The sequence below is a fragment of the Aulonocara stuartgranti genome, assembly GCF_965226115.1.
Source record: "Aulonocara stuartgranti genome assembly, chromosome: 10".
Classification (NCBI taxonomy): domain Eukaryota; kingdom Metazoa; phylum Chordata; class Actinopteri; order Cichliformes; family Cichlidae; genus Aulonocara; species Aulonocara stuartgranti.
The window spans coordinates 3,376,241-3,390,154 of NC_138946.1; the positions used below are offsets into that span (position 1 = coordinate 3,376,241).

At 41.8% G+C, this 13,914-nt stretch overlaps 1 protein-coding gene across 3 annotated transcripts in view; it reads right to left on the bottom strand.

Moving 5' to 3' along the window:
• Window positions 1–13,914, bottom strand: part of LOC309716111 (rho GTPase-activating protein 7) — a 115,304-nt gene that overhangs the window by 15,341 nt on the left and 86,049 nt on the right. For 2 of the 3 annotated variants that reach the window (XM_082549718.1, XM_082549720.1), the window contains exons 2-9: window positions 7,041–7,112; window positions 6,868–6,949; window positions 5,847–5,910; window positions 4,740–5,317; window positions 4,453–4,654; window positions 3,831–4,211; window positions 2,032–2,339; window positions 241–417 (exon numbers count right to left, since the gene is read on the bottom strand). In XM_082549718.1, coding sequence (XP_082405844.1) covers window positions 241–417; window positions 2,032–2,339; window positions 3,831–4,211; window positions 4,453–4,654; window positions 4,740–5,317; window positions 5,847–5,910; window positions 6,868–6,949; window positions 7,041–7,112 — 1,864 coding nt within the window. The remainder of the gene's footprint in view (window positions 1–240; window positions 418–2,031; window positions 2,340–3,830; window positions 4,212–4,452; window positions 4,655–4,739; window positions 5,318–5,846; window positions 5,911–6,867; window positions 6,950–7,040; window positions 7,113–13,914) is intronic. The other variant, XM_082549719.1, reaches the window with a different exon arrangement.

Below are 13,914 nucleotides of genomic sequence, written 5' to 3' on the forward strand. Positions count from 1 at the left end.
CTGTTTTCAGATGAGGCAAGGTTGCACCTGAGCAATGAATTATGAATGACTTTTCTAAATAGGCTGCCTGAAATATTTACCCTGCACCCGCCCACCTGTCCTCCTTCCCACAGTTGTTTCCTTGAAAAAGTTTCTCCTCACATCTGTGGACTTTTCTCACCTTCTCGACCTCCGCTGAACTTAACTTTTATTTTCATGCATGAAATCACCCACTAAGCTCCATCCTTTCACACTTCTTACCAGTTCCAGCCCTGCTTGCTGGACGGGGAGTACTTGTCCATCAGAGCGGTGAGTTTGAGAAGTGACAGCTTCTGGAGCAGGAGGAACTGGGAGGCGGACTGGTTCTCCACGCCTGGACTGGAGGGCAGGGAGGGCAGGCTCTGCTCGCTGGACCAGAGGAGCTGTTGGCTCACCCTGCTGGAGACACCGGAATAACCGTATCATGGCGTGAAGCAGCACAGTTGAAGGACCTCCTCAGAATCAGCTGCCTTTTTTCTGAATAACTTATGAATATTTGATGAAGCCATGAAGAAGCCCTCACAGTACATAGGGTGGTTGAAAAACACAAGCTCTGTTAGAAACTTCAGCCAAATCAGTTTTACGCCTAATCCAAGGGAAAACTAGACATATTTTCTTTGATGTAGACAAACCTAAACAAGCATAATACCCTGGATGTTTGCTCTGTTTTCTGATCATTCTCAGGATAAAAATAAAAAAGAGCTTTCTGGGTAAACTTACAAGGGTCAGGCTCAAAACAGCTAGAACATAATAAAAGTCTTATTTTAACATATATTTATATTACAGGCCCATCTTCTAGTTCTGATTCCTTCTGGGTCCAAACTATTTGCTACTACAGTCCTATTTACATTTTTTTCTTTTTAAAAAGCATCAGATTTGGGCCTTTAACTCTGGAAATATATAATACCAAGGCTTCATCAAAAATATTACAGCTATCAATACTCCAAGGGTCGGGTGGGAAGCACAGACCGATTTTCTAGATTATTATCTATGTATAGAAAACAAAACAGCCGCAAAATCATAATCAACTGCATATATGTCCAAAAATAAATGACTGGAGGTTAATTCTATAAATCACTTGAATAAATGCACTTGATTGTAAGGCAAAGTCACAATCAAAATGTACAGCACCGAACTCCTGAGTATGGCACTAAGTCAAAGGAGTGTATCCCCTAAGGAAGAAATCACGTGTTTGTGTTTTAGGTTTCCCGCCTCTCATTCAGAAATTTTGGTTTATTGACTTGAAACTTTCAGTTTGTTCTATGAAAGGTTTCACCTACTTTTAAGTAAGTGACACAAAATAACGCACAATCTTGAAATATCCCACAATTTTGAGATAACTCCAAATTTTCGCTTAGACCTGGCGAGAAATCTTTTTTTGAGCTTTGATGTCAGAAAGAAATTATCCAGAAAAAAATGAGGTCGTTACTTCAGCTCTTCAAAGTTCATTACCATTATGAAACCTTAAAATTTGGCTGTGCTTAATGTGAACATCCACCCGTGGAACCAGATATATATGACAGAAAATAGGAAAAAGCTGAATAGGCTGACAGGTGTATCCAGTAATGGGATATTTTAGTGGTGTAAAAAACACACTAGTTTGCAGCAACAGTGCACACACCCACATTGTTACGGGTACAGGAGAAAGAAGCAGTGCCCGTGAGCAAATACACTAATAGTATGGCTTACTTTGCATTACCTGAAAGGCTTCATAACTTTTTATTGCGCTATATCTGAAAACAAATATGCAGCATGAGGTTGCTGCTTTTATCTTTAGTGCCTGACATTAAATTCACTCTTACTTTGGTCGATGCCTGAGGGAGTAAATCCCCATAACTGTCATTATTAACACTTGGCTTACACTCACTGTGTCCAGGGCTTCTCCAAGCATCCAGTAATGTCTGTACAGCCTGAATTTGTCTTTTTTTAAATGACCCTGATCAGTTTTTACCAACACCTGTGAAACACTTTGAGTTATATGGCTTGTGAAATGTTGAATCACGTTACACTCACCTGCTCTTTCTCCGTCGTAATACGGCGTTCGACTCCAAGGTAACCTTCTCACAGTTCTCAGCCTCCTCCTCCTCCTCTGAAAGCTGCACCTCCAGGTTGATATGGCGGGGCGAGGAGGGGCAGGGGGAGGCAGCAGAGGAGCCGTGAGCAGGTGAGTCCTGAGAGCAGGAAGAGGAGGAGGTTCTTTGACTGTCATCTTCAGACAGGTTTTCAGACCAGGAGGACACCAGTTGCTGGAGATCACTGATTTTCTCCAAAACGCTGTCCAGAGCTGAGAAAACGTCCTCACCTGCCAGCACTCGGCTCACCTGAGAGAGATAACGAGGTCAGAAGAATAACTTAGTTAACTGGTGTTCTGTTTAGTAGGTGAACAACAAGAAGGAGCCCAGATGGCAATTAATGTTTGGCCCACATATTCCTGTTTACTGTGGGGCCCTCAGATGCATAAAAAATGTACAAAGGAACTGAAGCAAGAGACAAAAGGTACAGTAATGGAAAGAACACCTGGCTGGAACCAAGCAGAGTGCTTTATTCTTTTAAATCAGTTTGGTTGGGGTGACTACAGCAAAAAGTACATTGTTTACACCTTCTCCACCCATCACAAACAGGAAGTATAAAGAAGGGAAAGCGACATGGAGACCCTCATTTATAACAGGTCAGGCATCACTAACAGCAGATGTAGATTTAACTGGGCTGGAGTCAGGTTGCAAAGAGGTTTGCACATGTTTTAAGCATTTTACAGCAGCTTTAATAGCAGAGATTGCTGGATTACAGCTGATACGAGACTCAGTTAAATGCATCTTCTGCAGCATCATTGTTGGAGCTTTGAAGGCACACTGTGGGATCTGCAAAAATCACAAATAATGAAAATATCATGCAAACATTATTCTGCTGTATGACTTCTCTATCTCTCTCCTTTTTGTAAGTTAGCAGATTTTGTAATATTAAGGGTTTAATTTTGGGATTTTTCCCACACTCATGGAGCAGAAATAAAAAGCCATTTTCTAATTAATTCAGTAATATTTCTTATCTACTTTTACATGACTTCTAGATTTTGTCAGATTAGTTTACAACTTGATACCAAAGCTTAGCTTAGCAGAATTAATATAATCCATTACATTAACAACAATATTATATACTTTGATTGGAGATTTTGTACTTTTTTGCAGAACTGCAGCAGAGCCAAAGGGGAACTGAGAGGGCGCCTCCTCCTGTTTTTACCCGTTTTAAATTTCATTTGAAGGTTTAATTTTAAAGCTTTTTTTCTATGAAAACACAATATAGTAAAAAATAAATGATGTCCTTATTTTCTACATATTACTATTTGGCTTAATATGTCATTTTGAAACTTATGTCTCCACCTGTAAGGGCATACAGTCCCATTTAGGAGTCCAAAAACAGCAATACAGAAAACACTGAAAGGTGGATGCATTATGCTCATTTCCAACTCCACATTTATTTCTTGGACTCTTCTACACTGGCTTTGTATGAGTCAAGCTTCAAAATAATCCTTCTTTGTGTCATTCTGGGTCGACAGTTCATCCTCTGTCTGAATAAGATGCAGTTTCTTCCTTCCCCTTCGCTTTATGTCAATTTTCTTCTGATTGGCTGAACAAACATAAATTGAACAACAAGGTGGTTTGGCATCATATTAAGGATATTATTATAACCTAATAAGGTTATAATAATATCCTTAATATGATGCCAAACCACATCAAAAGAAGAACGTCAGTGTAATATTATATAGAGTACTTATTTATTGTATAAAATAAAAATACCGTAACCGTGATTTAACCCACCTCCGACTCACTCATCCGGTCTGCATCGCTGGCGCTTCCACCGCTGCCGCCTTCACTTTCAGACAGCTGGCGGTGGTCAGGCACATTGTCATAGACGCTCAACCGGTAATCGAGCACAGGCAGTGGGCTCGGAACGTCGCAGGATGAGATGCTCCCGGTCGCCAGAGAAGAAATCCCATGGCATCTTGGCTGACGCGTCCGATAACCGTGGAAACTCCCAGTCCTCCAGTTCACGGAGGTGTCATAGCTGATGGGTAATAGGTTGGCGTGTTTGTGCGTGAGGGAGGCGGGAAAGGTCCCTGGTTTGTGTCCGTGGGGGATCGTGAAGACCATGTTCTGGTGGCTGTTGTTATTGTTGTTGTTGATTTGGTTCTTGTAGTCCTAGAAATAACGAGAACATTGGAGTCAGCGAATAAAGAAGAAACCTTTGCTGTTGGTAAGTAAGACAGATGGGAACGGTCTAATGTTTTAGGTTACATCACAATCCATTCAGAAACGGGAAACAAAAAGGATTTAATACATGAAACAGAGTCAGTCACTATACAGGTCTATATAGGTCAAGGTTAAAAGGTTAGGATTAGATGAAATAAAAGGTCTGGAGGAATCTTGTCCATGCTCTGACCTCTGGTCCTGTGTGGTTCGTCCCACCGCCAACCACGACGTTGTTGCTGGATCGTTTGCAGTTGCTCCTCACCCGAGTGACCGGGCTGGGCGTGCTGACTGTGCTGCTGCTCTCTGAGTGGCTGTTACTGCTGCTGCTGCTGCTGATGGTGTGAGGAGACGAGGGCGACGAAGAAGCATGACTGCTGGGCTGATCCTGCAGACTGGATACAATCAGGGTGGTACAAGTTAAAGACACATAGGGTTAATGATGCTGGAGTCAACGCCGGGTAGGATGGACAGCCTCACCTTGACGTGCAGTGGAGCCCCTCCATCCTCTCTTCGTCTTGGACGAGAAGAGGCCTGCTTATAACACGCCGGGCCCGACCCCTGCTGCTGCTTTCACCTGATACCCCCTTGAGCCTCAGTTTCTCCATCTTCCTCAGCAATGTGGTGCACTTCCTCCTGGGTGGTTTCTCGGGGTAGCAGCTCTCGGCTTCGAGACTCATACTGGAGGATCCTCCACCGGGGGAGGGGGGTCCACTGAGAGAAGTATCCAGGGACGGGGTCTTGTTCGAGGACGAGCAGCGGGACGAGCTCCTGCTGTTCTCCAGGTCATCTGGGGTGCTTGCGGTGGTGACGGTGGAGCCATCAGTCGGCTCTCGCAGTCTCTTTTGGTGTTCTTCGTGGCCTTCGCTCTCAGTGCTGCTGCAGCTGTGGATGGAGCAGATATCATGGTGGTCATCGCATGTCGACACATCAGGCGAGTTGGGGGACAGTCGGAGGATATCCACGGCGGAGTCCAGGCGTCGCCATTGTCGGGTCCGCTTGTCGTAGGTCCAGTTGGGGCTGATGGCACAGAAGTCTTCCTCACCACTGTCATCTCCCTAGAAGAAGAAGATGATGATGGCCCATTCAGACAAACCCATAAAATGTTTGAAAACCACACAAACACACAACTATGGCCTGTTTTTAACAGCAAACCTGTACTGCACAGTTATGGCGTGGGGTTTAAAGGTGTATTTGCATAAGTTGCATCGTGGGAAGTGCAGAAGTTTTGTCCCTGATGCAACAGAAGGGGCCAAAAGTCAAAATATTTTCACTGTCTGTAGTGTTGATAACGCTTTCCTGGCTTAAAAAAGCTATTTTATGTTTGTTTGCATGAATTTAACGTGACATCAGAGACCTCACGGTAATACAAGACAATAAAGACTCAGGCATGAAAAAACAAATCAAACACTTCCTCTTAGAGAACGAAGCATCGAGCAGGAGGAGCGATCAGCTGATATCAGTGAATTCCAAGTGCGGCTTAAAGAGCAGATTTCATGGCGTGAAGCCCCCCTGCGTGGCGCCAGCCGTTCTGATATGAGCGCCCCGTTGCGTTCAAGTTACTCGCTGCTCACTCTCAGGACTCACCCTGCGTTTTGATCTCCGCAGCTCCAGCCTCATTTCCACGCATTTGTTTAAAGTGATTAACCTCCTGGAAGAGGAAGAGGAAGAAGAGTGAATGGAGGTTAAATGGCACACTGTAGCTCGTACTTGTTTATCAATACCTTCAGTACAGTTTCTACGAAACTAAAGACCTGTGGTTCAAACCTGAAAATCTGATTTAAAATATGACTCTGGGATCACGAGGCAGCAAGTTTAATGTCCAAACCAGGAGCATGAACGTGAAGAAAGAACTCTGTCTTTGCCAGCACAGTTTAGCCCTTTAGCAAGGCACCAAACATCCAGCTTCTCCTGAATAACATCTAATCAGATCACACTGTTGTTGGAGTGTTTGTGCTCAGTGTAAAAAACCCTCGATCACTCTTGTAAACCTTAGGCTGTTGTTTTTATTTTCACTCCATATTTAGTCAGTTGCAGCTCAAAGACTGCGAGGTCAAAATAAAAAAAAAAACCTTGGGCTCTTTGGAGAAGAGAGAGTCAGGCGAGTTTTGAAAAACAATTAGTCTTCATTTTCCAAACTGAATCTGAAAATTAAGAAAATTAAAATCCAGCAACAATAATAATGATGATATAAATTACAAAAATGCTACGCCCATTAAAGTTGTAGTAGTACTGGACCTGCCTGTAAATGAGTGCAGGATACTGAAACATTAAACTGCATGTATTATAGTCATTTTCAGCTCCATAGCTTCATATTATTACTTAACTATTCTTTCTCTCTGACATCATATAGTCCCAGAGTAAAAAAAACAACAACTATCTGATCCAGAGTGCTTAGAGGAGTGAACAGGGATTTTTTTGTACCAAAATTTGTATTTGTACCAAGAAATTGAAATGCATCGATCTTGAAAATCCTCTGGGAACTTTTTTGGTCTGTTAGAATCTGATCGAAAAATACTTAAGAAGTTTGCTGCTGACTTTAAAGTTTTATTAACTTGCTGAAAGTTGTCCATAATATTGCATTACGCTCCCGCTTGGCATTCGTTACCTGCAGAGCGACTCGAGTGCATCCTTATCCAGGAAGTGGTGATCGCGCTTCACCCACTCGATGTCAATGGGGAATCTGCAGTCTGAAACACAGACAAGACGAATGGCACAATAAGACGGCGTCTGGGGTTACGCTCTGGTATCTTGGAGTTGACTGAACAGTCTCATATTTACCTTTGAATAACTGCGCATACTGAGGGAAGCCGGCCGCTCGCAGCCAATCACAGGCCTCCTTGGCTTCAATCTCTGCAAACACAGAGAAAAGAAAACAACATTTGATTCATTTATAATCATTTCATGCTCCGCCCGCTTTAAGAGGGCAAATATTTGCACTTAATCAGCTGTCTGTTTATGAAGTTTAATTACATCTGCATTTGGAAGCAAAAAAAAGAACATGAAGGGAGAAGAACTGGAAGCACGTTCAGGCTATTAATTAACTGTGACTCCTGGAAGAGGCCGTTTTAATCACTGCTAATTGGCTAAGAGTGGGGATGGGGGTTCTTGAGAGAGCGGGGAAAAGAGGTTCCTCCTCTTCAACTTCTTGCCATCTGTCACCTTCTCCCTCTGAGACTCGCTGCTATGGCTGGGCTCATCAACACACCAGCTCTCACACACTTCTCATTTTCTATTCAAACCATGACAAAGCTTGAACTTCACAGATATTTCAGCATAATACATCTGGAGTGTGTGCATCTTTGATTTAAGCTTTCCATATCCCACATATAAATACGTCTGGTTTTAATTGGCAGTCGTGACACAGGGTGATTCTGGTTGCCTAAAACCAGCCACAAGTCGTATATGGACCAGCTGTCAGGTGTTTGGGCCACATCTGGCTCAAATAACACTTGTCAAGGCTGGCTCATAATGTTTAGGCTACATCCAGTCCACATTAAACTTCCTGCAACCCATGCTAGAACCACCTCATTACTTTCTGCTCATTTGGTCAACACAACATTGTTTAAGTGAGCCATCAGTGCCAAAAGTAGCCCAGATTAGGCACAGGTTGTACTAACTCTAATAAATGAGCTGCCAGTGACATTAAGTGTGTTGATTTAATATTATCAGATTCCAAAATATAATGGGTTCTAAATGATAAATATTACTTAGCAGCACAATGTGCTATTGCAAATATTTAATATGGTAAAACACAGTTTAGCTAGTTAAAAATAAGCGAGTTTTGCAAACGACATGACAGATTCATTTAGTGTGGGCTAGCAGCATACGACTAGTAGCATTAGCTATTAGTAGCTAATATCACAACCAAGAATTAACATGTCTTTGCCTTAAAAGGTAATTTTCAGCAGTCTCACAGAAAACCTTGACATCAGAGAAGGTCATTAGCAACACAATGTGTCCTCCAAAATAGTTAGCTTTAAAACAAGGACAGTTAAGCTAGTTCAGTGAATGTCTGTAGGTTTGCAAATAAACACAACAAATCCCCTTTAGTGTAAAACTAATGAGCTAGTCAAGAGTCTCAAAACGCATTACTTTTGTAAAAGGATAAAAACATTTTTGCACTCTTTTTACTAACACGTAGTAGGAATCGAATAAATTTAGCTATCATGTTAGCTAGTACTAGCAATAGCTAGCAGCATTAAAACAAACACAATATAACATTATGATATTTAATAATTTACACATTTTAAGTAGTTTCCTAATTATATAGGTGTAAGTGCCACATTTCTGATTAAGTCATTAGCAGTGTTGCCTAGCTAACTTTTTTCTTCTTGAATTGCTTTATAAATATTTATACACAATGCAAAAGTGCAAATGTAAAACCTTTCAGCTTTAGTTTTGTTTTATTCCCACCAAAACTCTGTTTACTTTGGGGCATGCTATAAATTGTCAATACAGCTGCTAGCAGTGCTAACCCTCATCTGTAAGTCAACTTATAAAATGGGGAATAAGCACTCATAAATATAAACGGCCCCAAAATATAGATTTGTCATAACTCTGCAACACGGAAAATATTGCCAAGCAGCATAAATCTTCTACATTTGCTATAAGATTCCACGCATGTTTATTTTAAATTCATACCTCTAAAAAATATTTGTGGCTATTGCAGCTCTATAGAGTAACACTGAGGATGGTGGGGTTAAATTAAAGTCTGTTTGTTTAAGTGACCATTTTATCAAAACGCCTTAAAAAGAACACACACACAGTAAAGTACACTTGACACAGTAATGCTCTTCCCTGTTCACACACTTAGATGAGAAACAGGAATAGAAACAGGCGTGCATACTTCAACACATTTCCTCCCCACTTCAAAACAACATGAAAGATGCACACACCAGAATATCAATTAATTTCAGCTGCCGTCTGGTATTTGTGTGGAAAACTGTGATTGGAAGCATGGAATACGTTTAGTTGATCCAGGATGTTTACAACAAGCAGCGACAGAAACCATTTTGTCAGTCTGCCTGTGCGGCTCAGGAGGAGGATTTGGATTTCTCAAAATATTTGTCCACCACAACTCCCCCTGAAACGTTAAACCTGCTCTCTCTCCACGCAGAAGAGGCCCGTCGCAGTTAGCAGTCAGAATACTGCCAAGGGCATTTCTTGTTTTCATATTCAGACAGCATGAAATATGGCCGACATTAGTCTTCACTAAAGAACAAACAGGAGCCGTTTGGCCATGACGGATTCGTTCTTCTAACACTTCTTGTCTGCTGGTTGGGTTTTTTTTACTGCCTACTTATTCACTTCAGCTGACATGAAGAAAAGGCATCTAATTCTCATTTTACTATATGTGACTTTTCAAAACTTTGACTAAAATTTGCTTGACAGCAGGATGGAAACTTGGCTTATGATGTGGTCTCCCTCCCCCCCGGTCAGAGGAACAGCAGATGGTCCCGATATGAAAACAAAGGCGGATATTAAACCTTCAGAATGACAGAAGGGGGAGACAGAATGAAAGGAACAGGCTGAATGGTAAAATGTAGTCAAATTAGCATGTTTATGTTGACCCTGACGTAACGGGATAGTAAGATGCTGAGCCCGTTTTCTGGCGTCTTGATGGAGATGTGACATTCAAGACAGGAAAGGGATCAAGTGCTTGTCAAGCGGCTGTCTGACATCTACAGCAGGAGCTGTAAATCCAGGGATATGTGGAGCTACCAGAGCTCCGAACTGCTTTTTCTCTCACTCCAACCATTACGGCACAGAAGAAAAAAAATCACAGCCTGTCACTTTGCAACCTCTGGGCTCACAAGATTAAAGAAGTTGTCATTTAAACCAGTTTCCCACTTTAAAGAGGTTCTTATTGCCTACTTAAAGGCTACAGGGGCTCACAGCTCCTGCAGGAAATGTTTGAGGTTACAGCCTTAGTGGGAAAAAACGTACAATTGTTATTATTGTAATTATCTAACAGTTTAACTGAAATCACAGAGGGACAGACGCTGCACTAAAGGTGGGATTTCTGTCAGTAAGCAGCACTGTAAACAGCTGTGGAAGTGCAGGTTAACAGGAATTTGGAGGCAGAACCGAGAACTTTCAGGAACTGTTGCTTGTTGGGCCTGTAAATCACTGGTAACTGTTAGGGGTAGTGGAAATAACAGAGGTCAGTCGACTTTGAATTAAAGGCTGATTTCCTATGATTTATTGTGTGCTGCAGTGTAGTTAGATGTTTGAACTGTGCTTTGAAACTTAGAGACTCTAAAAGGCAGCAGCCCATAAAAGGCTATTTTGCTACTGATGTCTTAGAGGTGATAAAATAAGGAAAAGCTTGTTCAGTTCTGGCAAAGAGACAATTAGCAGTTTTTCTACGTGGAGAGAGAAAGCTCTAATGTACTGATTCAGTTTTCTGTCTTCCATACCATTTCCACCACACTTGGTCTGTATGTCTATATGTGCTGTGAAAATGCACGAATATCATTATGATGACAGAATAGAGGTCATCCATATGACTGGATGGGAAATGGATATGTCATGCACACATTGCTCAAGAGTTATCCGCCATATTGGATGATGGTGATACAACCATTGGTTGCTTGGGTAAAATGTGTATTCCCCGGCTGGTTGTCATTGGTTGCTGGAAATTGGTGACATTTGCTGAGTAAAATCAGAATCAAAGACGTTTGCTGCACTAAAAACCTCTTAGCAATCATGCTTTGGTTGCTAGCAGGTTGCCACAGTTGGCTGTAGAGTTTGTCTCTGTCTGCAAATACTCGCTAAAGTCAAAGTTTCACCTTTGTGCTGCAGCTAACATGTTTTAAAGGGCAAACATTTTACATTCAGGGAAAAGTGTCTTTATTTTTTGGTTTGCTTTGCAATTTTCAGGTTTCACTACAGCTCAGAGAATAGCTGCAAGAATATGCTAGCAACCAAAACAATGCCAACTAGCTGGGAAATACACATTCCTCCATCCTGAGCTGTGGTTGCCAGATGGTTGCAGATCAGTCTCTAGGCCTGTGTGACTGGCACCATGTTCACTTGACCCTACACTGAGAACAGTGATTTTCACATGTTACATGGTGGGTGGTCACATGTCTGCAACACCTCAAAGGGACCAGAAATGTTTTTGGAACCACAGATATCGCCATCTGGTGGCCTTCAGACAGAATGCTTATGGTGATCATAAAATGCTGATTTAAACAGGAAGTCCTTCCCGTCTCATACCACAGCATGCATGTTTATTTGTTAGATTTTTCTTATTAAGCTAATCATTAAGCATTTTATCTCAGTTTTGATTGGAGCTGCTTCTTTGGTGTTTGTTCATGTTTTGGCTGCCGTCACGCACTAAATAAAGTACGTCTCATCTCTAGCTAAATTAGAATAACATGCAGTGTTATTCTAATTCATGTATCAGTGATATTACCGAGCGCACTTTTAACATTCATGATTTCCGTCAGTGATTCAAAGAACACATCCCAGCGCCTTCTAGCACCAGAGGAGCTGTGGGTGGAAGAATAGACCCGACTCATTTCTGACCTGATTTTCACATGAATTATGAGTCCAGTGAAGAACGACACATTCCACACCTGTCAAGAAGCAACAATGTATTTTAAACTGGTCTCGCAGGTTTGATGAAAGACCCCGGTCCCCACTCTACTCGGCTCTGTATTTACGTAAGCGATGGTATCTGCTGCGCTCCTGTTTGAGTAGCAGGCAGAGGCCTCTTCCCTTTCCAAATGACTTTGTCTCAGAGGAAGTTGTGATTTGGCTCCTCTGGGCCCTGATAAGATTGGAGTGTCTGATTAGGATGACTCCGCCTGGCTTGCGGCAGGAAACCGGACAGTGTATGTGTGGCGGCAGAGAGGAACTATGCACGGTGAGGTTACGTGCTCGGTGGACCGTTTGTGTTTGGGTGTTTACACTTGTCTCGACACTAAAGCTTTGACCTGGAACAAACAGAATCACTGCTCACCAGAAAAAAGGCTGATCTGGGGTTTAGAGATTTTACTATCAGGTCACCTCACTGCGTCAGACTCCAACTGAAAATGTGCATAATGAAGATTTAGACTTAAGGTCTAGTAGCGGACATCAAATTTCAGATTTATATATGATAATAAAGTTAACAACACTCGTTGAACTGCTTTAAAAAGTTTATGAAAGTACATGGCTGTAGGTTTTGTGTGGACGCACTGTTGTTATCACATTTTGAGCAGCAGATGCTTAATTTCATCCATAAGTTTTCTTTAGTTTTTCATTTATGTAAAGGAAAAGACAAAAATCAGGCAGCAGATGGAAATTTAGGGTACGTTCGGAACAATGACCGTCCTCAACTTTTCTGTTGTTATCCAGACTGAACCACCACACATCGGCAGGATTTACTCCTGTGAGTCAGTTTATCGAGTTCACATTTCGTCCACATCAGGCGGGTTTTGTGCATTTTGTTCGGGGCAGTAACATGTTTGTGTAAACAGAAACAGGAAATTAAATTAAGTTTCTGTAAGATTTCTGCTCACGTTCAGAACTTTCTGCATGTTAAAAGTTACACGTGTGTGTTTTGCCGTGGCTTTCTGGAAACAAGTGGGAAAGGTAACATCACCGTAGGAAAAGGTAATTGGGTAACATTTGTTCTTAAAAACAGGCCATTCCTTTAACAAAAAAGACAAATATGACTTTAATTTGAAGGACTACGTGACTGTTATTTATATTTTGAGAGGAAAAACTACTCAGTTGATTATAATCTGTAACAAATCTGGATATAATGTGTTATATAAACTATGACAGCCAACTAACTGCATATAAAACAAGTAGCATTTACTCCAACTCTGCTTCTAACTTGCCGTGTTTGCTATGCAGTCGTTTGTGTTTTTGATCAAATCTGCAAAAGCCAGATATTCTCAGCTTTCTCTCACACTCAGATCACGAGCAGCTCCCGTCCTTCAGACGTCCAATATCCAACCGATATTTGAAGGCAGTGGTTTTTACACCTCACTGAATGTCTGCGTGACTGGTCCATGTTCTGTTTGCCGTTCAGGGAGTGCTCGGGAGCGTCTCCAGGGCTACAGAGGCGTGGTTGGAGATCAGAGGTATGTCAGCTGCCTGTCAAAACGGCACGCCATGCTTCCGTACTCCTCCTCGCTCCTTCTCTGCGCTATTCTCCTGTCAGTTCGGTCAGCTTTGCAAAAGGAGTCAGCTTTGCAAAGTTTAAGACGCCCGCGGTCATGACGGGCCACAGGGGCAAATACCAAAACTCACCAAATCAGAAATGCAGCTTTAGACCAACAACAGTAAAAATATACACGAATGATTTTTTGCACTGACAGGACTGAGAGTCCAGTAACGGCATTTTATCTACACTGCATGTTGGCTGCTCTGTGGACTCTGTAAGAAAACTAAACTTATGACACTTTAGTACAGAACATGCCAAGTACTCACAAATAAACTCCCAGATTTTACAAAAAGTGAATTTAATTGAAGCTGAAGAGATTTGTTCCTGCAAACAGTAATAATGAGCCAATTTGTGGGTTCTGAAAGGACGTTCTCCTCTTTGACCCACAGTATGAACAAAAATCAGATTTACAAGCTTACAAATATGTGAAAACATTTGTGTAAAGACTTCATTACACTGAAGTCCTTAGAAATAGCTGTTTAAAAGTGT